This window comes from Lepidochelys olivacea, assembly GCF_965140295.1.
Source record: "Lepidochelys olivacea isolate rLepOli2 genome assembly, chromosome: 7".
Lineage (NCBI taxonomy): Eukaryota > Metazoa > Chordata > Testudines > Cheloniidae > Lepidochelys > Lepidochelys olivacea.
In genome coordinates, this window is record NC_140417.1 from 53815944 (window position 1) to 53842237 (window position 26294).

At 42.2% G+C, this 26294-nt stretch overlaps 1 protein-coding gene across 3 annotated transcripts in view; it reads right to left on the minus strand.

The window, feature by feature from the left end:
- The window catches only part of USP54 (ubiquitin specific peptidase 54), a 270589-nt gene that overhangs the window by 130157 nt on the left and 114138 nt on the right, over positions 1-26294 (minus strand). For 2 of the 3 annotated variants that reach the window (XM_084635211.1, XM_084635212.1), the window contains exons 2-3: positions 19286-20781; positions 13909-14001 (exon numbers count right to left, since the gene is read on the minus strand). In XM_084635211.1, the coding sequence (XP_084491337.1) occupies positions 13909-14001; positions 19286-19432 (240 nt within the window). In that variant the 5' untranslated portion in view covers positions 19433-20781. The remainder of the gene's footprint in view (positions 1-13908; positions 14002-19285; positions 20782-26294) is intronic. The other variant, XM_084635210.1, reaches the window with a different exon arrangement.

The window sequence follows — 26294 nt, forward strand, 5'->3', positions numbered from 1 at the left end:
TAGCCAACAAGGCCTGATAATTAGCCACCTGGAACTGAAGAGTGGCTGATGAATACGCTCTTCTGCCAAACAGGTCCAAGCATTTCCCATCTTGGTCATACGGGGTGGATTTAAACTGGTATTGGCATTTAACAATTAACCGCATCCACAATGATGAATTTGGAAGCAAATGAGAAAATACAAATTCCGTGTCCTTGGCCGACACATAATACCTTTTGTCCACCCGATTGCATGTCAGCAGGATGGGCACAGGGGTCTGCCACATAACTCTGGCAGGATCCAGGAGTGCCTCATTAACTTGGAGGGCCACTCTGGCAAAGGTGGAGGAATGTAGAATGTCCACCAGTTTGTGGTGAGGTTCAGTCACTCGGAGCAGCTGTTATTTGCAGGGCTTCTGCCACACTCTGAGCCAAGTCCTGGAATGATTTTAAATCATCCACCATGGATGGCAGAGGCGGCATCACCGCCTCATCAGGTGAGGACGACGAGAGACGAGCTTGAGGGATGTCTTCCCTTTCTGCCTCAGCTTCAACTTCCTTCCCCAGGTGCTCAGGAGGTTCCGAACCCTTTGATGCCGCAGCTGAAGGAGGGTGGCTCCTAGCTGCTAGTATACCACTGGAGGGGCCTGGGAGTCTTGTTGCCCCTGGGCTTGCCCCGGTACTAGTACAGCCCGGAAGGGTAGGGGGCTGGTACCATGTCTGCCCAAACCATGGAGATTGAGGGTTGTGGGGGGGCGGGGCACAGTAGGCCTGGTGTCCATGATGAAATTGGGACTTGTATGGTGGGTAGGATGAGTGGTGGGAATCCAAGTCCTCTTCCTCTCTTTCTGACTCTGAAGAGGAAAGAGGTGGTGTGCAGCATGGAGATCTTACTGAGTCCAATGCTCTGGGAGAACTCGGCATCGGAGCCCTGGTACTGAGTAAGGGCAAGTCAAGGGCGTCAGACACGGAGAGATCTGTTGTGCACTGGAAATCCACCAGTGCGGACGTCAGCGCCAAGAGGCTCGTACTGATGGAGTCAGAGACATGGACCTTGGTCCGTCAGTGCCACGCACAACAGGGTCAGTGCTGGTGACCACGCCGTCGTGTAGCCTTCACTGAGGCTGATCTTCCAGGCTTTTCAAGCCCCCACGGTACAGGTACTTCTTTGCCCGTGCCCGGCTGGTCTATGGGCAGACCAACTTGCTCTGTCAGCTTGGTACCGCATGTGGTCTCGCTACAAACTCTAGACAGTTTCAGTGCCGTCCATACTGATGGAGCTGGATATCATTTCCAGCTTGATCGAGGCTCATTATGGGGACTCACAGACCTTTTCTTGGTGGTCTTGAGCATGGGTGGCGGATATCATAGGCCAGGGCAGGCTAAGCCTCCCCTGACCTATGCTGTGCCCCGCCCATATTGAGCTCCAAGGTACTGCCCTCCCTCTCTACCTGAAGCTGGCAGGGCACCGGGGGCTCAGCTCCCAAAGGCAGGTCTGAACTCAGGTCTGTCAGGGGCCGGGGCGGCCCAGTGCAGCATTGGGGCCAGTCGGGGCATGGAGGGGGTCGAGCCAACTGGGGAGTGGAGGAGATCGAGCCAGCAGGGGGCGGCGGCCTGGCGCTTGAGGCTCTGGCAGGCAGGGCTTTGGATGGAAGGGGTGGTGGGCTAGCCTACCTGAAGGTCTTGAGTAAGTGGCTCATCTCCTTGGAATCACCTGCCTTTGACAAAGAAGATTGAAGTAATAACTCCGAGGGTTAAAGAGCCGACTCCATGAGCAGTAGTTTAAGCCTTAACTCTTTATCCTTCCTGGACCTGGATTTTAACTGATGGCACCAACCACACTTTTGTGGATTGTGCTTTTCCCCCAGGCAGCAAATGCACTGCAATCCAAAAACTGGGATAGATTATTTGCAGCTAAGGCACTTTTTGAAGCCTGGAGAGTCAGACATACCCTTGTCCAGGAGGGTCCCCCCACCACCAGGGTTGGTGGGAGGCAAACCCTTTCTCCCCCCACTTCCCCTTTTTCTTTTTTTGCCATGGCCAACTTAAAACAAACAAGGTACTAAAAGGCTTCAAGGGAAGCTAAAATTTGCAAAACTATAGGGAGTTAATCCATGATGGGACAGCTCTTAGCTCTGTCTCTAGCCAGGGGCAGCTGAGAAGGAACTGAGGAGGAAATGCCCAAGCACACTGGCTAGCCCCATGGCAAGTGGGGAGCTGCATGTGTGCAGGTGGGACGGACCACTATTGAAATTCTCCGATCGGTAGCACGTTGCCACACACACACCTACAGTGGAGTATCCATAGGGACACAGTGCGGAAAAAAACTAAGTGTTATAACTTTGTTATGTAATTCTGCAGCTTGGTCCACATAGGAATGATCAACCTGTGTTATAATGCTGTTGTGCATTTACTGTTCTAAGCACTCTGTTTAAACCCAGCAATATTTTTAGTCTATCGGAGACCTAACAGAAGTACCCAATTGGAGTCAAGAGACTTAAATGTTGTCTTTCTGCTTTCCCTCCCCTGTATTTTCCAGGATAGGCTCTTTGCTTACCTTTTCACTGGAGCAAGACTTTCCTGTCACACACCATTAGGTGGAAGGGAGATTCCTTGCAGTTTTATCACTTTAACTTATCCAAACTAAATTTCTCTTTTCTTAATCTCAGATCATGCCCTCTGCTTATACTGGTATGATAACCTCCTACTCCCTGGTCTTTCACATACACATCACCCTGCTTCAGTCCATACAAAACCCAGCTGCTAAAATCATCTTTTTTACCCAATCTGACCATATCAGACTCTTCTCTGAATCTCTCCACTTGTTTCCCCTTCTCTACCACATCAAAGTTCAAATGTCTTGTCTTTGTCTTCAAGGTTCTACATAATTTCTGTCCCTCACTACTCTCCTCGTCCCATATTGCTTCCTGAACCCATCACTGCAATGATACTAGTTTGGAGGCTTGTACATACTACCACTTATGTCAGTATAACTTAAGTCTTGCAGGGGTGTGAATAAGCCACACTGCTGAGCAATGTAAGCACTGGTGTGGACAGTGCTATGTTGGCAGAAGAGCTTCTCCCGCCAACATAACTCCACCTCTGCGAGAGGTGGTAGCTAATATGCTGATGGGAGAGCTCTCTCTAGGGTGACCATACGTCCTGTTTTGGCCATGACAATCCCTTTTTTAAGCCCTGCCCTGGCCATCCCAACTTTTTTTCCCAAAAGAAGGCATTTGTCCTGTTTGCTCTTGCTGACTTGATCAGTTGGCAAGAGCAAACAGGACAAATGCCCACTTTTATCAAAAAAAGTGGGGTGCGGAGTGGGTGAGCAGAGATGTCAGCCCCCCACAGGGGAGAGGCAGGGCGGGGGAAACAGCGTTCCAGCATGTGGGCTTCCCCTCTGCAGGTTTCCAGTGACCAGACAACAGCTTCACATGGGGTGGGCTGGGGGGGGGGGGTTCAAAGAGTTCCAGCAACCGGGCAACAGCCTTGTGGGGGGAATGGGGATGCAGAGTTCCACTGACCGGTCAAAAGAATGTGCCCCCCGCCCCCCGCAAGGGGGTCCATCGATGGGCAACAGCCTGACCCAGGGCAGGGGAGGAGCGAAGGGTTCCAGTAACGGGCAACAGCATGCTGGGGGTGTCCTGTTCTCTCTTTGGGAAATATGGTCACCCTAGCTCTCTCCCACCAGCATATAGAGTATCTTCACCAGCTGCACCAATGTAGCGCTTCTAGCATAGACTAGTCCTGGGTACCTTGTTCATCTATTTCTCTCACTATCTTCTTTGTGCTGTCTCCCAACCATTCCCTACCCATTAAACACACAAACTTTTATTTTACAGATTTTTGCTCCTGTTTTGCCACAGGGTCATAGCCTCATTTGGAAAAAGCACTATAAAGACGACTTTCCCAACCAATATACTACCAATTTCTCAGACACTTCAGGAACTTTTTACAATAAATCTTCACTCTCCAAATATGCACCTAATCAGCACCCTGAACAACAATCCTTTCTGTTTCTGAAGGTAATCAAACTTGCTATTGTCCTCAGCTTTCACTTTAGAAAACACTATTTCTACAAAGAAAATTCACATTCTTCCTGCTTTTGTTGCACATGATAAAATTACTAATAGAGCAGCCTCACTGGAATTTATTGATCAATGCAGCATTCTTCTTTGAGAACAAAAACCACTCTGTCCTACATCCTGGCACTGGAGCTCCCAGTACAATCCCTGGAAGGAGAACAAACTCTTTGTGTCAAGCTCAGTACAGTGGACGGATTTCCCCCCCCCCCCCCCAAGAGCTGAGATAAACAGACACCAAAGCAAAGTCATGCACTAGAAACACCAAAACAAACTAGAGCACAGCAGACTTCAGCATTAATTATAAATCAGCAAGCTGTTTTAATGTCACGGCGACACTACTGCACACTGTGGCAAAGACAGCTGGGTTAGTGAGAAACTTTAAACTATATCACCACAACTCAGGTGCATGGTTGGCATGGTGTTTGTGATTCCAACTGAGGGCCTGCAAGCTGTAGTACAAGTACCTTCTACCTGACTTTCGTAAACGTATACATATCGGATTACTTCAAAAGGTTGGTTGCCCATTTGGGCGTGCAGTGATTTCAAAATGGATTCCATATCAATTCATGAACAAAGCCAAGTAATATGTGGCAAGAATTAAAACGATTGCAGCTTTAGTTATTTGTACTGAGAGAGCATTATGAAGCTAGGATCTTTTCCCTCAAGCATCAGGAATAGACCACTGCTGAAGATGGGACACCTGACTTGATGGACAAATCATAGAAAATTAGGGTTGGAAGGGACCTCAGGACACCATCTAGTCCAACTCCCTGCTCAAGGCAGGACCAACACCAACTAAATCATCCCAGCTACAGCTTTGATTCCACCACCTCCCTAGGCAACCCATTCCAGTGCTTCCCCACCCGCCTAGTGAAATAGTTTTTCCTCATATCCAACCTAGACCTCCCCCATTGCAACCAGGGGTGGCAGGTTTGTAGAAATGTGCTGCCCAGAACACCCCCCACCACTTGCCTAAGGCTCTGGGAGGGAGTTTGGGTGGGGGAGGTGGTCTGGGGTGAAGGATGGATGAGAGGTTAGGCTCTGAGAGGGAGTTTGGGTGGGGGAGGGGGTCTGGGGTGCAGACTCTGGGATGGAGTTTGGGTACTGGGTGCAGGTTCCGGGCTGGGGCAGGGGGTGGGGTTGCAGGAGGGGGGTTGATGGGGTGCAGGCTCTGGGATGAAGCTTGGGTGTAGGCTCTGGGCTAGGGCAAGGAGTGGGGGTGCAGGAGGGGATGAGGGTACAGGCTCTGGGAGAGAGTTTGGGGCTGGGAGGGGGGTGAGAAAGGTATGGGGGTACGGGCTCTGGGATGGAGTTTGGGAGCAGGAGGGTGTACGGAGGTAGGGGTGCAGGCTCTGGGAAGGAGTTTGGGTGTCAGAGGGGGTGTGTGGGAAAGGGATGGGAGTGCAGGCTCTGGGAGGGAATTTGGGGGTGGGAGGGGATGTGTGGGAAAGGGATGAGGAGTATGGCGCTTACCTGAGGCTCCTAGGCAGGGTGGGCCAGGTCTCCATGCGCTGCTACCCCCAGGCACTGCCCCCACAGCTTCCGATTGGTCACAGGGGCACTTGAGGCAGAACACAGACCCACCCTGCCCAGGGGCCACAGGGAGGGGCCAGCAGCCACGTGGAACGAGCAGGCAGGAAGCTGCTCAGCTCCATTGCGTTCCCAGTGGTGAGTGGGGCCCCGGGCTGTTTTAAATAGCCCAGGGGGCACCCGGGGGCGGAAGGTGGGGCCGAAGGAGAGACCAGAGCTGGAGCCAGGCCCACTGTGTCTGGGAACCAGGAATATTCGTGGTGCCCAGGCACCACGGGCCCATAAAACTCGCCGCCCATGATTGTAACTTGAGACCATTGCTCCCTGTTCTGTCATCTGCCACCACTGAGAACAGCCAAGCTCCATCCTCTTTAGAACCCTCCTTCAGCTATTTGAAGGCTGTTATCAAATCCTCCCTCACTCCTTTTCGGCAGACTAAATAAGCCCAGTTCCCTCAACCTCTCCTCGTAAGTTATGTGCCCCAGCCCCCTAATCATTTTCGTTGCACTCCACTGGACTCTCTCCAATTTGTCCACACTCTTTCTGTAGTTGGGGGAGAGGGGCCCAAAACTGGACACAATACTCGAGATGTGGTCTCACCAGTGCCCCAAGGAGGGGAATAATCACTTCCCTCAATCTGCTGGCAACGCTCCTACTAATGCAAGGTCTTTTGTTTCCTCAATGTGACCAACATATGGCCAAAAGGTTTTGAAGTCAAATGGATATAAAAGTTACTTACACTATAATTATATACACACCAATCTGGGTATTTATTTACAGTGTACTCTCACCGTAGTATCAGTGTCTCTTGCAAAGGTTACATGAAGCCAGGAAAAAGTCTGAAAACTATCTTTTGTTTTTTGTCTCCTTTCCATGAGCATGTAGCAAGAGGCTCTTCATTTTCTGCCTCTCCAGTATAACCTAGTGACTTCGCTTTTTCCTTTTGTATTATATTCCTGTATTTTATAATTCAGTTTTACTCTAGCTCTTAATATTCCATTTCAAAATAGCAAGCATAAAATAGTAACAAAATGTAACCTGAAAAATCTCAAGTGCTTATGCATGTGTAGCAGCATTTTGCACAGATTAATAATGATGGTTTCCTGCCATCACAACAGATAAAACAGTATGTGCACTATTTTGCAGTTGTAGGGTAAGTATGCTGGTTGTGTTCAAGAATGAGACAATTCTACTACTTATCACAAACAGATTTCTACATACTCATTTTTCTCTTGCACAGTTTTACATACCACATGGCAATAAAAGTCAGAAGAGCTCCTCAAAGCCATTGAATAGAGTTTGGAAGTTTTACATAGTCATTGGCGATCCCTCGAGGTCGAGGATGATCTCTTTCACAGATTTTGTTTTTCATGGGTCCTTTGGTGACTGAGGAGTCCGATCCTTGAGCCACAGCCTCATTGGCAGACATTGCAGGTGGTGTTGGAAGACAGGGTTGGGTCAAAATTGCTGCATGACAGTTATCTTTCCATTCTTTTCTGGCATTTTTCTGCAACCAGGGCAAGGCAATTTCCCTCAAAAGTGGATGTTCCCTCTCTGACAAGTTTTCACCAGTTATCCCTATCCTGGGCTTCTCTCTCCAAGTGTGTGATGTTGATGCCACATCTCTCAATGTTTATCTTGAGGGTGTCTTTAAAGCATTTCTTTTGGCCTCCCTGTTTCCATTCTGCTTTAGTGAGTTGGGCATAGAGCAGTTGTTTTGATAAGCATACATCAAGGCATGCACGCGTAGTGCTCGCTCCACCTCAGCTGGTGCTGGATAATCAGGGCCTCAACACTGAAGATGTTGGCTTCTGTGAGGACACTGACGTTAGTATGATGATCCTCCCACTGTATGTTGAGGATCTTCCAAAGAAAGTGCTGGTGCTGGCGTTCCAGGTTTTTCAGGTGTTTTCTATAGGTCACCAAAGTCTCAGAGCCGTAGAGGAGAGTTGGGATTACCACTACTTTATAAACTAAAAGTCGAGTATGTGTTCGGATGTTGTGATTGTTGAACACCCGGTGAGACAGTCTGCCAAAGGCTAGGCTGGCACAGTGAATTCTGTGCTGAATCTCGATGTCTATGCCTGCCCTCTGTGAGAGATGGCTGGCAAGATAGGAAAGTATTCTACATTTTTCAATTTTCTTTGTTGATGTAGATCTTCCTTGCTGGGTCTGATGTTTGACCGGGGCCTGGCCGGTGGAGAACTTTTGTTTTGCTGATGTTCAGAGTTAGCCCTAGGCTTTTGTAAGCTTCAGAGAAGCAATTAAGGGAAGTTTAGATCCTTCCTTGAGTGTGCAACTACAGCACAATCATCTGTGCACTGGAATTTGGTTACTGTTGCCGATATTTCTTTAGTTCTGGCATGGAGATGAGAAAGGTTGAAGTTAATCCAATACTGGATGCCAATGCCCTGTGGCAGATGGTGTTGGGTTAGTGTTTTCATAGCTGCTAAGAAAAAAGAGTGGGTCCCAGTACACAACCTCGTTTTACGCCAGTTCAGATGAGAAAGGGCTCAGAGGTAGAGCCACTGCACAAGATGGAGGCAGTCATCTGGTCATGGCGGAATCTTACAATAATGATAAATTTCCTTGAGCAACCAAACTTTGACATGATTTTCCACAGAGCCTCACGGTTGACAGAGTCGAAGGCTTTGGTCAGACCGATAAAGTTCATATACAGCTCCTGGTGGTGTTCTTGACATTTTTCCTGGATCTGCCTGGCTGCGGAAATCATGCTGGTTGCGCCTCATGATGGTCTGAAGCCACACTGGGACTCTGGAAGTACTTCCTCTGCAACAGGAAGCAGGGGATTCAGCAAGATTCCAGCAAGAGGAGAGGAGGGCAATGCCTCAATAGTTGCCACAGTCGGCCCTGTCTCCCTTTTTGAAAATGGTGATGATGTTAGCCTTACATAAGTCGGCAAGGATTTCTTCGGTGTGCCAGAGTTTGAGGAGCAGCAAGTGAAGCTTGTTAGTCAGTTTTCAGAGTAGCAGCCATTTTAGTCTGTATCCGCAAAAAGAAAAGGAGTACTTGTGGCACCTTAGAGACTAACAAATTTATTTGAGCATAAGCTTTCATGAGCCACAGCTCACTTCATCAGATGCATTCAGTGGAAAATACATTGGGGAGATTTATATACACAGAGAACATGAAACAATGGGTGTTACCATACACACTGTAATGAGAGTGATCAGGTAAGGTGAGCTATTACCAGCAGGAGAGTGGGGGGGGGGGAGAAAACCTTTTGTAGTGATAATCAAGGTGGGCCATTTCCAGCAGTTGACAAGAATGTCTGAGGAACAGTGGGGGGTGGAGGGGGGGAATAAACATGGGGAAATAGTTTTACTTTGTGTAATGACCCATCCACTCCCAGTCTTTATTCAAGCCTAAGTTAATTGTATCCAGTTTGCAAATTAATTCCAATTCAGCAGTCTCTCATTGGAGTCTGTTTTTGAAGTTTTTTTGTTGAAGAATTGCCACTTTTAGGTCTGTAATTGAGTGACCAGAGAGATTGAAGTGCGCAGGTGAACGAGCCTCTAATAGTGTGGCTGATGTGATTAGGCCCTATGATGGTGTCCCCTGAATAGATATGTGGACACAGGTGGCAACGGGCTTTGTTGCAAGGATAGGTTCCTGGGTTAGTGGTTCTGTTGTGTGGTGTGTGGTTGCTGGTGAGTCCTTGCTTCAGGAGCAAGGACTGGCCTGTCTCCCAATATCTGTGAGAGTGATGGGTCCCCATGTTTATTCCCCTCCCCACGCTGTTCCTTAGATGGTCTTGTCAACTGCTGGAAATGGCCCATCTTGATTATCACTACAAAAGGTTTCTTCCCTCCCGCTCTCCTGCTGGTAATAGCTCACCTTACCTGATCACTCTCGTTACAGTGTGTATGATAACACCCATTGTTTCATGTTCTCTGTGTATATAAATCTTCCCACTGTATTTTCCACTGAATGCATCCAATGAAGTGAGCTGTAGCTCACGAAAGCTTATGGTCAAATAAATTTGTTAGTCTCTAAGGTGCCACAAGTCCTCCTTTTCTTTTTGTTAGTCAGTGCTTCTCCCCCCACTTTCAGTACTTCAGCTGGTATGCCATCAGGACCTGGTGTTTTATTGTTTTTCATTTGTTTAATTGCTTTGCAGACCTCTTCAGATATTGGTGGGTTGGCAAGAGTTTCCCAGATTGGGTGCTGAGGGATAGAGTCAATGGTGTCATCAGTCACAGTCAATTCTCAATTTAGAAGCTTTTGATGATTTCCTTCCAGCACTCTTTGATGGATTTGTTATTTTTAAGAAGGGCACTACCATCTTCTGATCTCGGAGATGTGAGGCCACTTGAGCGTGGTCCATACAGGGTCTTTGTCTCACAAAAAAAGCTCTGCATATCATGTCTGTCAGGGAATGTTTGGATTTCTTTTGCTTTGTCCTCCCACCATTTGTTTTTGATTTCTCAGACCGTCCTTTGAACTTCAGCTTTGAGCTGATGGAAAGTGCTCTGCTTCTGACTGGGTAGTGGTTGGTTTTGCCAGTTGCAGAAAGCTTTTCTCTTCTGGTCCAAAAGGGCTGTAATCTCAGCGTTGTTGTTGTCAAACCAGTCCTGATGGCAGCGGGTATCAAAGCCAATGGATTCCTCGCAAACCTCATGGATGGTCTATTTCAGGGCTTCCAAGTCTTCTTCGACACTTGTGTTGTAATTTCCAGGTTTGCGTATGGCCAGTTTTTCACTGAGGAGTGTTTGGAAGTTCTCTTGGTGTACTGAGGATTGAAGTCTTTGGATGTTGTATTGCCATCTGTGTGATTTGGATTGCTTTCTATGTTTCAGTGCAATCCTGATGGATGTTACTGACCTCATCAGGGAGTGGTCAGTCCAGCAATCATTGGCTCCTTTCATAACACGGATGATTTGGACATCTCTTATATCCCTTGTTCTTAAAATGACATAGTCTAGGAGGTGCCATTGTTTTGAGTGGGGGTGTTGCCAAGTTGTTTTGTATTTGTTTCTTTGTCTGAAGATTATGTTTGTGATCATAAAATCATGCTCTGCACATTTGCTGAGTAGAAGGATGCCGTTGGAATTGGTCTTACCCACTCCTTCCTTCCCAGTGGTGCTACTTCATACATTAGAATCTTGGCCAACTCTAGCATTAAAGTTCCCTAAGAGGATTTCTAACTCAGTATTCCACCAACAAAGAACTGGTTTTTAGAATGAGAAACAATTACAAGATTTTGGCTTGGATTAAATCTAATCTGGAGTTTCTATTCCCCCTCCCTTTTTCTTTTCTCCCCCCCCCCCTTTCTTTCTTGCCAAGTACTGGTGCTTTTAACTACATTTAGGGATGTTTCTTGGAGGGAATAATTTACTTACTAAAAATGGTTTAATACATAAACTCTGCTGAGTTCTTAACTCTGCCTCCGGGCTTTCATAATGCATAGGAACACTGCACCAACTGGATGTAAGCTTCCTGAACTGGGTGAAAGAATTTTGGAATTCTGTATGGTGCAAAAGCTCTGATGAAAGCTTGCTAAAGACTGTGGTTAACGTAGCATGTATATTGACTTCAGATATGAAACCCATAAATATAGGTATTTTCAATCATACAAAGATGGGAGGAAGAGGACCAAGTGGTGCCTTTCCACATGTTTTTAAGAATAAGCACAGGGATATAAACTCAGATCTTTTAAGTTTTGGGCTCCCATCTGCCACTAACTAGCTTTAACAAACATTGTGAACTTCCATACACTTCACAAACATTTACTTTGTAAACTAAACTCAAATCCTTATCCTCCTTGAGCTATCGGCTGCCTTTGACACCAGCCAACCACACTCTTCTTGATGACTCATCTTCCCTTGGTTTTCATGACTCTTTCCTCTCCTGGTTCTCCTACTTCTCTAATCATTCCATGTTTCCTTCAGAGGATCCTCTTCATCCACAGTCCAATATTCAGTATTCCCCCCTTCTTCTCTCTTTACACAGTCTCTCTTGGTGACCTCATTCAAAAACATGTCCAACTATAATCTTTACACTGATAACTCAGAGCTCCATTTTGGAGCTACTTTTATTCAAACTAAAATCTCACCCTGAATTTGATTTCTCCTTGTGAAGTCCTGCTGTTAGCTTAAAACTCAGCGCAGACAAAACTTAATTCCTTGATCTTTTCCCTTAAGCCCTCTTCCGTCCTCTCATTCTTGGTTACCACAGACCTCACCACCATCCTCCTTGTCCCTCAGGGCCATAATCTATCATCTTCAACTCAGCTTTCTCTCTAATCCCATACATCCATGCCGTGTCCAAATCTTGCCACTTCTTCCTATAAAACATCTCTAATATTCGGCCTTTCCACTCAATCCACACAGTTGCAACTTCCATCCAGGCCTTCATTATCTTGCTCCTCAGCTACTGAAACCTCCTCCCTTCCTGGCCTTAACAATAGCGTATCTTGCATTCAAGGGAGCATTCAAAATGCTGCTGCAATTATTTTCTGGTTCATTGTTTTAATCACATCACCTCCTCCTTTTTGTCCCTCCAATGACTCCCTCTTTCCTCCATAATCACAAACTATGTGCCACCCCTCATGGCTTAGCCAAGTTCTACCTACCTCCTCTCACAGAGCAGTGGTTTCAAACTGTGGCCTGTAGACCACTGGGAGTCTGCAGACTATGTTCAATATTTCCAAAGGAGTCCGCACCGCCATTTGAAATTGTGTAGGGGTCTTGAAAAAGGTTGAAAACCACTGGTATAGAACCATTGACACTCACCTCTGTTCCATATCAAATTTTCATTGTCCATGTACACATGGAAAATTTGACATCATGCTTTCTCCCTTGCTGTCCCTATGCATGGGAGTTCCCTTCTGTAAAAATCCACCATGCCAATATACTACCCTCCTTCAAATTCATCCTTTAAACTTGTCTCTGCCATGATGCCTACAAGTCACTCAAAAATGGTTAGACAGCTAGCACACTGGGATTACTGCCTATTTCACTTATTATAATCTCACTATTACCTTGTGCTCCCCCCTGCCACTTTATTGTACCAATCTGTTGTCTCATACTTAGGATGTAAGCTCTTTGGAGCAGGGACCATCTTTTTGTTATGTGTCTGTAAAGGGCTTAGCAAAACAGGATTAGGACCTCCAGGTGCTACCACAATACAATTAATTTATTTAGGCCTTTCAACCAATTGGACAGTTAGGTAAATATCACTGCCCCATTTTTACAGATAGGGAAACTGCCACTCAGGGAGGCTGCAGTATACATTTTCAAGTATGTCGACTAATTTTCCTGATTCGTAGAGGTCCTGAATGTCCGTTGCTTCTATTGACTTTAATTGGAGTTGTGGGTTCTCAGCAAACCAAGCATCTCAAGCTGGACACCCAAAACTGGAGGCTTCCAAAATTAAGACACATTTGCAAATGTAGGCCTAAGTAATTTACTCAAGGTTACAAAGCCAGTTAGTGTCAGAACCAACATCTGAATCCAGAATTCCTTACTCCCATGCCCATGTCTATGATATTTAACTACCTGTTTCTCCTCTTGTGAAATAGGTTTAATAATAGTGTCTGTGAACAGGTTCCCTAAAGGTGTGTACTATATTCTTAATACTCATAAGGCTGGTGAGAGAAGCCTCGAGTCAGCTTTACCACAGTCCAATATCATCTCAGAAAAATTCCCCCCCAACAGTTTTAAACTGAAAAAGACTTTTAGCCTGAAGGCTTCATAGGCAAGAGACACACTTCCCCCCAAACTATATACATCGTTTCTTGTTAGAATTGTTTCCACTCTCTGTTATCATAATAACTGACCAACACTGGTGATACACTCACTGATGCTGCATATTCACCTTTTCTCTCTATTACTTAACTTCTGACTTTGAAACTAGTTTCTTAAGCAGCTCTTATGGAAAGGCAAGTACTGAGGAGGACACTGACTATGCTGAGAATAATAATTATAAATCAAAAAGTCAAATTAGAAAATACAACTGAGTTTGAGAAATTAATTAAACTATTCACATAAGATGGAGGCTCCTGTCAGCTTCATGTAGAACTCCATTAGCAGAAGGATAGAGAGTAATTACACATTTAATGGAGGAAACTCAAGACAGAAACATGACATTCTCACAACCCATTGGCTGAATATCCTGAAGGTATGGCATTATATCTTATGACTCTCTGCAGCCTGCATCTAAGTAGATTTACTTTCCTTCTCACCAGTCGCTGTGTCAATGGTTAACTAAATGCAAACCACAAATACAATCTCTGTTAAAAAATTCCAATTTTTCCAAACTGTTTTTCTTTTTTTGCTCCCATCTCTTACCTTAAGAGCACAAAAAATGCAAGAATCTCCCATGCACTTGTGCGTCGTGATCTGTCGGAAGCTGCGACGGAAGATATCCAGGTGCCAAAGAACCTGTAAAGCAAAAGGAAGCACAGGTTATTTTATTAATCTGAACAGGAAAATCTTGCACAAGATTTTAACTAAAATTATACAATCCAAATATTTCCAAAAAGCATTCATGCATTGAAACTATTCATTAACAAGACATGCCTTTCATTTTTCTTGCCCTACGTGTTTCCAGTTATAGATACTAGTTTACTACCCATGCTGTCTAACAGAACATCCCTCAGCATCTCTCTCACACGCTTAACTAAGGCTGTAATTCTCCTGGGGTGGATTCAGATCCCATAACACGCTTTTAAATCTTCAAGCCTTTTGCTGTGGAATTGCTCAGCCACAAGATGGGCAGGCGGAGACTCAGGTGTTTTGAGTTTACAGTTCTAGGGAGAAAAGGGGCTAATACTACATTGTATTGCTTGCATACTCCTTTTCTGTCAGCATATTTATGGACATATTCCCAATTTTAGTAGATGCAGCTGAGTTTCCATGCTGGAAAGTGAGTAATATAATGGCATTAGATAACAGGAGATTCAGGTTACGTCTACACTATAGACCTTACAGCGGCACAGCTGTACTGCTTCAGCTGTGCTGCTGGAAGGTCTCCCACGTAGCCGCTCTATGTAGAGAGCTCTCCAGCTGTCCACACCACCAAGTCTGTCGGTGAAACTTGTGTCTATCAGGACGGTGGGGGTTTTTTCTACACCCCTGACGGATCAGAGTTTTACCGACAGAAGTGGGAGTGCAGACATAGCCTAAGAAAATCTAATCTAAAAAAAATTAATCTGTCACCAAAATGATGGGATGGTCTTTCTTCCAATTCCCAGAGACTTCATTCTCCTGTTTTTGCCCGCATGAGTTTGCTGACCAACTACAGAACCTGTCTGCAAGCAATGTGGGCACTCTGAAGAATGTATACTCTTCACAGGAAAAACTGTTTAATAATTTGTCAGTCCTAATGTTCTGGTTGTGGTGACCTATAAATTACTTACCCTTTGTTCAGCATTTCATCTTAGCCCCAACACTCTGGCTGGAAGAACTAAAGACCCATTACTCTATGAGTGGCTGCTGCACAGATAAACTGGCTCTTACTGGCCAAAACAGTACTGTTCTATCTCCACTGCAGCTGAAATCAAACTAGCAACAATCATATTTACACACAGTTGCTACTGGAAATGTTCTAGCCCTGATCAATGTGGATGGGTATTCCCCCACCCCACCCACCCCGCATAGAAATCATGGTATTTACTATCATGTGTTAGCATCAAAAGTGTTTACAATTGGTTGTTGCTAGCATATAGGTTAAATTATAGGCAAAATTAGATAAAAGTTAGAACTGGGTTTTCTTCCCAGCTCTACCACTGAAACAGTGACCTTGGGCAAATCACTTGACTTCTGTGTCTCAGCGTCCACCTCTGAAAAACTGTGATAATATTAACCTTTCTGAATGTTTTCAATCTCTGACTAAAGACATTATACAGTATAACAATAATTATAAATAAATATGATTGTTGATAACTAGCTTAATTTCAACTAATATTAATTGGGCCTTAGTGTATACCCAGCACTCAATATCCAACATCAAGAAGCAGTATCTTTAAGGCAGTGTGCTAAAAGAAACTCGACCCAAATTGCATTGTGCATTTAACTGACTAAATGCTTCCACAGCATATGCACAGGCGTGTACATTTTCTTTTTGGTTGCTGACCAAGGATAACTTGCTGGAAAAGTTATTGATCCTGGTCTCCCAAAGTGATTCCAGTCCTGGCAATTTGTTAAGTAATGGAACTTAGAGCACAAGTTTACAAGTGTAAAAGTATTTTTTCAGGGTGGATAAAAATCAATGATTTTTTAAAAAATCTGTTTTATTTAAATCAGATTTTTTTTTGATAAAATGCTTTTTGAGGAAAAAAAGCAATCTAAATATAGTTTTAATTAAGGTACATTATAGCCCAAAGATATCTCATCATGGAATTATATAGGGATTATAAATTCTAATTCTATAGTATAAAACAATATATTCATGTAATGTTTAAAAAAAGTTTTGTAAATGAGTTCCAATAGTTCATGGATTAGGGACCCAATTTTGTGGGGTTCCACAGGCTTCTGTATAGATTATTTAGGTAAATCTTTCTATATAGACTCCATGCTCAGTCTAGAAGATACCATCAGAGATGCTTAGTTTTGTAGTTCTCAAACTGTGGATTTGTGTCTCCAGAGATAACATGCTTGTTAACAGCAAAAATGTTTTAAAATAAATATAAAGAGGTAAGAAATAACAGACAACTCTATTGTCCCTCTGCAAATTTGTGTACACAGAGTCAATCCCTTACCTCTCTCTAAAAGTGCAAAGTTTCAAAAAGTTCAATGAATAGAAGATTGTTGGGGGCAGAATAGATTTGGACAAGGAGAAGAAGTCTGGAGACAAATGTGAGAAAGGACATATGCTTGTTTTGTTAAAATCTTGTATGTTTGCTGTTGAAGAAAAAAATCCAGAATACATAATGTTGTTTTAGTTAAATAAAACAATTTAAAATGTCTGCCTGGTGATGTTCTCCTCCTAATACAACCTGTCAAGAAAATCCTCCAAATATTAATGAGTAACCTGTTGAATTGGAGATAGTTCACCTCCCAATGACTTCATAAATATCTGCTTCAATTACCTTTGGTATATGAAATAACCAAACAATCATTCATTTTCTGATATAGCTGTAAAACTAATCTGAAAAGTTTTCAGAATAAATCACTGTTTAAAAATGTATAGTGTGTACCTTCTAAAAATGAAACCCACTACATCTATCTCTGAGTTGTGAAGAATATGAATTAAGGTTATAACCACCACCACCAAGAATGCACTTTTATGTAGAAAATCATCATTAAATTGAGTCTTCCTGACTAGTGATTTAAATCATGATTTAAATCAATTTGATTTAAATGAAATCTACCCTGTATTTTTTCTTATATGTTTTTATTATATATTGTAGCCCATAGGCCTAGCTTGCCTGTATTGTATTTGTTATTAAATTTGTGAAGCTTCCCAAAAGTTCAAAACGTAAAAGTTAATATTTGTACTTGAGTTGTAGCCCTTCCTGTGAGACTGTGGAAATCTTTGCTGCTCCTCATGACATACAAAACTCAAGAAGAGCTATGTCAGACTGAACAAAGGGGAGAAAATATTGCATTTAGGAAAGAATCCAGTATTTTTTTTAAATTTAACTGCATGAGGTAATTGTTGCTCCTCTCAAATGTAAAAACAGGAACTACCTATATCATAAGCAGCAGCAATAATTCAAACAGTCTCTCAGATTTAAGTTTACATTTTACAAATTTAACATTCCACAATAAAAATATCGAAGACACTATTTTAATGAAATATGAGATACAGCTTTAAAATCTGGTCATTCTGATTACCGTCTTCCTTTTTACATCCCACTTCAATATTTTTAGCATCCAATCTCTTTTGACCAATTAGAGTTTAAAGATTAACAGAGTATGCTATTTGAAGGATAGGATTCCAAGTTTTCAGACTGCTGTACAGCATCAAGCAGTTCATTAGATACCAAGCAAGCACTAAAATCGGGTGAGAATTGAAGTTTGGTGAGGAAGACAGTAATTCGTGCTTTACAAATTTAATGTACAAAATCTCATGACCCAAAAGAAATGGAAATATATGCCACGGGTAATCTCATCTTTCCAGTGCTAGATTCCATTTGTTTTGAGCCCTGGTATTTCATAGGATATTAGGCCCGTAAACTATTCACTAGACCTTCCACCTATATTATTTGTTTGTACTACAGTAATATCTAGAGTTGCCAGATGAGATTAGGGCCCCATTGTGATAGCCACAAAACATATAGTAAGGGAGAGTCTCTGCCCCAAAGAAAATGTAATTTAAAAAGAATAGACAAAAGGTAAGAGGAAAAGGTGTTGGTCCTGCTTTTGAGCAGGGGGTTGGACTAGATGACCTCCTGAGGTCTCTTCCAACCCTAATCCTATGATTCTAGGAAGGAAATATCTCCTTTTTACAGATGGGGGAACTGAGGCTCAGAGAAATTAAGTAATTTAGCCAAGGTCACATAGGAAGTCTGTGGCACAGAAGCAGGAAGCACATTTCCTGAGTTCAAGCAGAGTGTCTTATCACACAACTTCTTTGGCATGGGATCAGAATTTAATATGGCAAATCTTGGATCTCAGGCCAGTGAAATTTTCAATCCTTGATATGCTAAGTAAATTGTCATTTAGGTCCTACCCATACTGCAATTTAACTGTGCTGAAACTGTGTCCCCAAAATTAACTGTAGCTGATGTATAGACAGGGCCTTAAGGAACACCTTCCAACAAGAAGAACTAAGTCCAGAAGACTGGCATTCATAGTGTATAAGTGGTCACAATGCAAATAATTGTATTACATATATAAATCCACTAAGAACTTAACTTCTGACTTAGGCTTGACCTGGAAGGAATATCTCCTTTAGGGAATTGAAGGTAGTTCTGGGCAAGAACATTTCTTCATCTCACATGAGTTAAAGAATGATAGCTGGACATGAACTATGAACCGAACTTATTTCACTCAAACTGAACTCCCATAGACGAAAAGTCAGTACTTCTCTCATCAAGTCACCAGCCTGTGATCTCTAATTCAAGAGTCGAAGAATACAGACTATACAAAAGGGATTTTAAATGGACGCTATCAACTGAATCTAGTTATTTAAAAAAAATTAATCAGTTTCAGGAACTAGACTTGCCAGAAGCCCTGCCAATTTTTGTGGTTTCAAAATCAGTTTCCTATTTCTTACAAATATTTTTCTTCTCCTGTTGCTGTGTGAAAACCCATATAAACAAAAGGAATAATTGACTGGTGCACCACACAAAACTGAACATAAAAAATGAAAAAGGAGGTTTCTCTAATCCTTCAGTTTTATTCATTTTAAATTAAAAAATTCAGACAGAAGTGTAATTTTTAAGTTAACTGTACCCCTTTAATATACTTTTGTCTTGGAAAGTCTAGGGCTTTAGCCCAGTTATGGAACACAGTTAATCTATACTACAAAGTAGAACTGTATTTGTTAGTCTCTAGGGCGCCACAAGTCCTCCTTTTCTTTTTGTGGATAGAGACTAACACGGCTGCTACTCTGAAACCTGTATTCTATCTGGAGACAATGGTGTTGCAAAAGTCCCCTAATTTGGTTGTATTTGTTGTGTAGACAGAGCCTAGAAGAACAAGTTAGCAACAATAAGAATATAAAGCAAATAGAAAAGGTGAACTACAAAGACAGACAAGCTGAATACTGCATCCTTACCTGTAAAGCACTATTCAAGAAGCAGCTATTCTGTCCCGGTTCATTGCTGAGGCCCTTACTGGGTGCAATGGAAGTTGTACTACGTGGAGTAAACATCCCCTGCACGCCACCCCGTCCAACAGAAAAATAAGTCCTTTTCAAAGACATCTTTCACATTTAGTTCTATAATATGAAGAAGGCTTTTGTATCTCTGTTCGACTGAAAGTCTTCACTGGACAAGATCTTTTACCCAAAGTGAAAATTGAGCAGTACAATCCAATCCTCTTAAAATACAGTTTAAACAAAATTTCTTCTTCAATGTGTACACATGGAACTCATGAGTTAGCTATATATATTTATTTTAAATCCAGCGCTGGATGCTATCATTCATCAGCTGATGATATAGGGATGATGATGCTTTGTAGGCAACAGAACAGAAGCAAGCAAAACGAAGGAATCCATTGGTCTTTCAAGTGCAACTGCTTTGCTGTTACATCCTTCTTCTGAACAGGCTGTCACTTCAATAGAACTCTCTAGAAGACAGTGTAATTGCTGAAGTCCAGCAGGGTCCAGGACAAGCAAAATGTAAGACTTCTGTTAATACTTTTATAATCCTCCCACAGAACATAGAGCAACACAACTAGTAAAAAGGCAAGCCTGCCAAAAACAAAATAAAGCCTTGCTTCTAATGGGAGTGGTGAAAAGATAACTTCAGTTCTGAGAGGGATGAAAAAGATTCCAGAATTGCACTGGGAAGTGCTTTTATTTTAGGTAGTAAAACTTTAACAGAAAAGTTCTTCTAACTCTCCATGCAGATCTTTAGAAGTTTCTTCTCCTGTTCCTTCTTTTGCAACTGGAATGCCCAGCCGTGCCAGAAAGTTTTACAGAGAAAAAAATAATCAAAGGCTTGCGTCATGTAATTACTCTCTTGGTTTTGTGGTGTTCTGCCAAGACCAGTGTTGCCTCACCTCCCACTATATGCAGAACCTTTTGAAACAAAACAAAAAATACAAAAGCACATCCCCAAAATGAAATTAAGAACAAGAAGCAGAGGAACCTGTGGGCATGTGTCATGGGGAAACATGGATGAAATATGATGTAAGGGTGAAGTTAATTTTAATATTTTTTAAAGCTACATACAATTTTATATGAATAGGCTACAGCACATCATTCTTAGCACATACTCCTTGAAGTGTCAAATTAGCCAGTTTCTAACAAAGATCTTGAAAAAATACAAACTATATTTATATATGCATATTTATAGTATTATAAAATCATGTTTACACTTTGGAAGAGGGGATTGTCTCATCTGGATTTGGGGCTTTGCAGCAGTGCTAAACCTGGGCAAGAGGGCATGGAAACGTAGCTGCATTTGCTCGTGGAGTTACTGTTCAGAATGCCTTTGTCAGAGCAGAATATTCTCCCACTTTCTTATTTAGAGAAGATGCTAGTCATCTGCAGGACAAGGAATTTAATCCAGATATGGTGGAAGCCATCTTCCAAATGACACTGAGAGCCTACAAATAGAAACAAAAGAACCATTAAGAGGAAGATGCACTTTTCATGAGTGAATTTAAACAATCATTTAGTCCTAATACATGAGGAAATGTGGAAAACAATTCTCATCTCTGAGAAATTCTATTCTTATCCACATGGCATGAATAATGGGCATGGTCCTTCAGGAATACTATTTCAAGGATTTAGGAGAAAAACCTTTTGCACACTAAGTTCTAATGTAATAAGTCCACCTGTATTTATGTCACAGCCATACTGTGAAAGTAGTTAGCTAATTAGTTTTTCTACTGACATTACAGGGGTTTCTGTAGTATTCTCCCACATAACCTATAAATCAATACCATCAAGAACTAGCTAAATGTAAGCCAAATGGCATTATAACACATGATCTGATTCAAGAGTACAGCAACACTGTACTACACAAAGAGAAGCAGAGAGACTCCATATATTAGGGGGAAAAAATTGATGGCGGTTATTTTTACTTCTTAGATAATTGAGAATGCCCTTAACTATAAACCTCTTTTTTACCATCAAAACATAGCTAGAATTTCACAAATACCTAAAGAAGCAATCTCTGTATGAGCCTCACACACCCATTCCTTTCTAAGAGTAATTTTTTGCACTTCTATTAGACTTATCTGAGGATCTAATAGTGCTCTACAAATATGTATAATACAAATATTTGCCTACCCCTGTGAAGTAGGTAAATCTCTCTGTTTTACAGGAGAGTAGTCCTGGTTTACAGTCCCATGCTCTAACCATTAAATCCTACTCCTGAGAGTTTAACACACAGAACAACATCAAGCCGGTTGTGCAGCATTCCTAAATGCTGAAAGGTGTATAGGAATCATTTCAAAGCAACTTCAAATATCAACTCCTCTCTTTCCTCAAGGCCTTAATGAGCTATCAGCCAAAATCACTTGGGATAGTTCAGTTTCCAGCATTCACTTATGGATCTTTGTAAACCATCCCTGCCTGTGATAGATATACTGGCCAGGCTTGAGCAACAACAAAGACCAGAGTGCTATTTGGAATGACTCAACTCATGCAGAATAGCGATGATGTAATTCTCACAAAAGAAAATGAAGAAAGGCACCCCTCCCCACTCTTTCCCGCAATACCTGCAATTAGGAGTTTGAAAGTCTGAAGGGTGAAATCCAGAAGGGCACAGTGCCAACAATTCAGTGAGCAAACACCTAAGAAATATTTATTGGACTTTTGTTTTCATCTTAAAGCAGGGTTATTAAAGTAGGATTGCTACAAAACAGTCATTGTGAGGTTCCAAATGTATTGTACATCAGTTGTTTCCAGATCAAATGGGTTCAGCTATTCCATAAGGGCATTTTGCTAGCTGCTAACACTGTAAACTCATCCTGGGATCAGAAAGTCAAGCTGGGCTCTTCCCATTTTGCATGTCTCCACAAGATATAAAGATTTCGCACAACAAGTAAGGTCTTAGCAACACTTTTGAATGCCCATTGCCCTCACAAGATTTGTACAGGTTTAGCCAATTGGTTTATTTACATTCCATTCTATTACTGTTGCACGAGATGGAATAAACTCAGTTTGATCTCTCTTAACTATGCTGACTGTACAGAGTTAACAGGAATAAGAAAGCAATAAAGACTCATTTTTATCATTAAACAGCTATGTCTGTGAATGTACACAAGGAAAAGATCTGTTGAGAAAAAATCACCATCTTACATTGCCACTTTGCAAAACATAGCCACACTTTAAATTTTGTAATTCAAATGTCTTCAGAATGGAATTCTAGCTAAATTGAACTTTCCAAAGGTTTGAGACAACTCTCTCTAGTCTCATTTACAGGTAGGGTGACCAGAGAGCAAATGTGAAAAACGGGGACAGGGTGGGGATAATAGAAGCCTATAAAAGAAAAAGACCCCAAAATCGGGACTCTCCCTGTAAAATCGGGACATCTGGTCACCCTATTTACAGGTTCCCATTCACCTACCTCCTCTGCTCATTGCTTTCACACTAAAGAAAAAAGGATTTATTTAAAATTTCACTGTAATTCCAAAAAAAAAAAAAACCAACCCTCCACGCACCAGGGTAGAGCCATTGCTTCCACCATTTTTGATAGCAATTCACCCATTGCAGAACCATCAGCAAAAGTTCCAATCCCAACATATATATCTACATACACACACTAACCCATTAACCACAACACTCTGGAAAAGGAAAGGAAGGATGTTAACAGTGTCCCTTTTAACAGATTCAGGTGTTCCACAGAGTTTGCTTTTTCTTCTCCTAAACAGAGTGCCATCTTGTAAACAGTCCCAGCCATAGCAGTTTTCTTCGCTGAAGTCAAGTCAAGGCAACATTCTGATATAAGGCAGAGGCCCCAGAGAACATATACATTTATTATAAATCTCTGAAAACATGCCATTCATTTTCAGCAAGAAAAAACATTTCCATATATTACTTCCCCTTAAAAAAGCAGTAAGATTCTACACCCATATCAAGAAAATACAAAATGCAACAGCTTTCTAACAATGTAATAGACTACCCCATGACTGTATTGCTAATAGGATTTCCAGAGCTTTGCAGCATTTCAATGCTACAGGTTCTCAACAATTCCAGCTTTATGCTTCTCTCATCATTTTAAAATATCCAAGCACAATCAAAAATCAGATGATAGATTCAGAAGCTACATTCTACTCTATGGGCTAGTGACATATTGGCAGGACTCCAGCAAACAGAGTTTGAAATCAAAAAGATAAGCATTATCAGAGCTGCTCTCACAGATAAAATCTAGAGTTGACTTTTTGCTAGCAAAACCATTACTACACAGATAGGATCAAACTAGAAAAGTCCCAGGTCTGACTCAAAGATTGCCAAGAATGTAGCAAGGGCATCAGCTATGTTACCCAACATGTTACAGTAGACACCAAATTTATGAAGGAAGCCTATAAAAGTTTTAAAATATGTGCATTTTGTTTACTGTTTTAGTAGTGACTGTAATAAGCTACAAGTGGCCCACACAGAACTTCTGACAATCAAAGGCCGATTAATCCAGCAACTGTTGTTAGAAAAAGGTCACAGATACGAATGGTAAACAATACTGAGATAAATTGCCTAGGGAGATTACGGACTCTCCATCACTGGAGATTTTTAAGAGCAGGTTAGACAAACACCTGTCGGGAATGGTCTAGATAATACTTAGTCCTGCCATGAGTGCAGGGGACTGGACTAGATGACCTCTCAAGGTCCCTTCCAGTCCTATGATTCTACAAAAAAACATGACAAATGGAAATCCAGAATGGCTCTAGAGGTCCCCCATAATAGATTTAATCTCTGTGTTATCTGTCAAATTCTCTACTTGGGGAACATGTACTCTGAATCACAGAGCCATGCTCAATATGCAAGAGAATACCAGGGACACTACTCGTATAGTACCTCTGGCAGTTCATCCACAGAACAATTTCAGCACATTCTTCTGGCCTGAAGAAACACGACGTTGACAGCCATGCTGAGAGCAAGAGAGAACGAGAGAGCATAGAGTGCTCTTAAAGACATTTGCCGCAGAAAAATTTAAGTTGCTCTTTGTTCACATCCACTTGGTAAATCAGCCATTGATACTAACAGAACTAAACTTAAATACTGACTTGGGGTTTTATCCCCCCTCTGATGATGAACATATTACTGACATCCTCCTCAAGATTGGAAATGGTGGTGTCTCCCTGTCTAGGGTCTTGATCCCTGGGCTTGCTGTATTAAGCTCAGTCATGTCACAAATCTCTCCACGCAGTATACCACAAGTTCCTCACCACTGCTTGAAGAAAAAGCCCTGGCCCTGGGCTTAATTACAACAGCCAAGTTAGCAAGATGGATGCTTCAATCTTATCACTACACATGGCTAAAACCACTGAAGTTTGTGATGACATTAGTAAATAATGAGGTGAGAGCTGCGGTTATTTAAAGGACCTCCAAGTTTCATAACAGAAACAGACAAAAACTTAAGTTTGGTTACTTTGCATGTGTTCGCAGTCAGTAAATCTTCCTCTTTCCCCATTTAAAAGTGTGGTTTTGTGCCCTTTTAACCCATATCCGACCACCACTTGATTTTGCAATGCAATAACAATGATCATGAATGATTTCACTGAAAAGCAGAAAAAAATTTATGAGAGAGGAAGCCCTTATTTAATGTCTTTCATAACAGTAAAATGAACAAAGAAATGTCAAAGGAAATCCATTTTAGTGAAAATTCACTTCTGAGTTCATTCAAGTGGGAAAGTCCTCCTTTCAGTGATAAAGCACTTACAGATGTTTATCCAGTCAGGAAATCAGATTGCATGGACACCCTTAACTACGTACATTTAGGAATGGAATCCCACCATAACAATAGAGGAGGTGGCTTCAGAGCAACAGGTTATTTCAGTGTAATTAAATTGAAGGAGATGTTAAATTTTAATTAAAACGTAAAGCACTTTCATTTGATTGTGGAGTGAGAGAGGAACAGGATCTTCATTTGCGATTCAGATAATGTACCACTAAACCAATGATATACCTGAGATACACCGATGATATTTTAATCCTCTGGACAGACGACCTAAACTCTCTCATATTTCTACCAAATTTCAGCCGCCACCACCCATTCATTAAACTTTCTCTAGAGCACTCCCACACTAGCATCAACTTCCTGGACACCATGATCAGCTTCAGCAATGGAACCATACAGACAATTATGTACAAGAAACTGATGGATCACCACTCTTACCTTCACAAATTGAGTAATCACCCCAAACACACCAAAAAATCTTATCCAGAGACAGGCACTTACATAGCATAGAATATGCTCAAGGAGCAAGTCTGGGATACACACCTTAAGACACTTAAAACCACCTCCACCAAATAAGGACACTCCACCAGGTAAGTAGATTGCATCATGGAATGGGCCACCCAAATGTCCTGAGAGAACCTGCTTCAATACAGAAAATGAAAAACTCTTTGACTGCACATCCCTAGTTGTCACTTACCACCCCATGCAACAATTCATATGGGGTATCAAACAATTCCATCCCACACTTGACAGGGACCACTTCCTGAAAGAAATCTTTCCCAATCCTCCTCTTCTGGCCTTCAAACAACACAACCTCATCACCAGAAGCAAGCTCCCCACAGACCAGGACTCACCAACTCAAAGCAGTACCAGACCCAGCCATAATAACAGATGCAAAACCTGAAGATATCTCTCTCCTGCTATGATGATCAATACCCCCCACAACACACCTTTCAAGATCCATGGGACTTACACATGCTATCATAACATGTGGTGTACCTCATGCAGTGCACTAAATGCCCCAACAACTACGTTGATGAAACCAGACAATCACTATGCTATCAAATGAACTTACACAAAAAAATGATAAAAAACAAGACCACCCATGGGCGAACACTTTTCAGAATATGATCACTCCATATCTGACCTCTCAGTCCTCATCTTCAAAGGAGACCTGCACAACACCTTCAAAAGATAAGCTGGGGAGTTTAAATT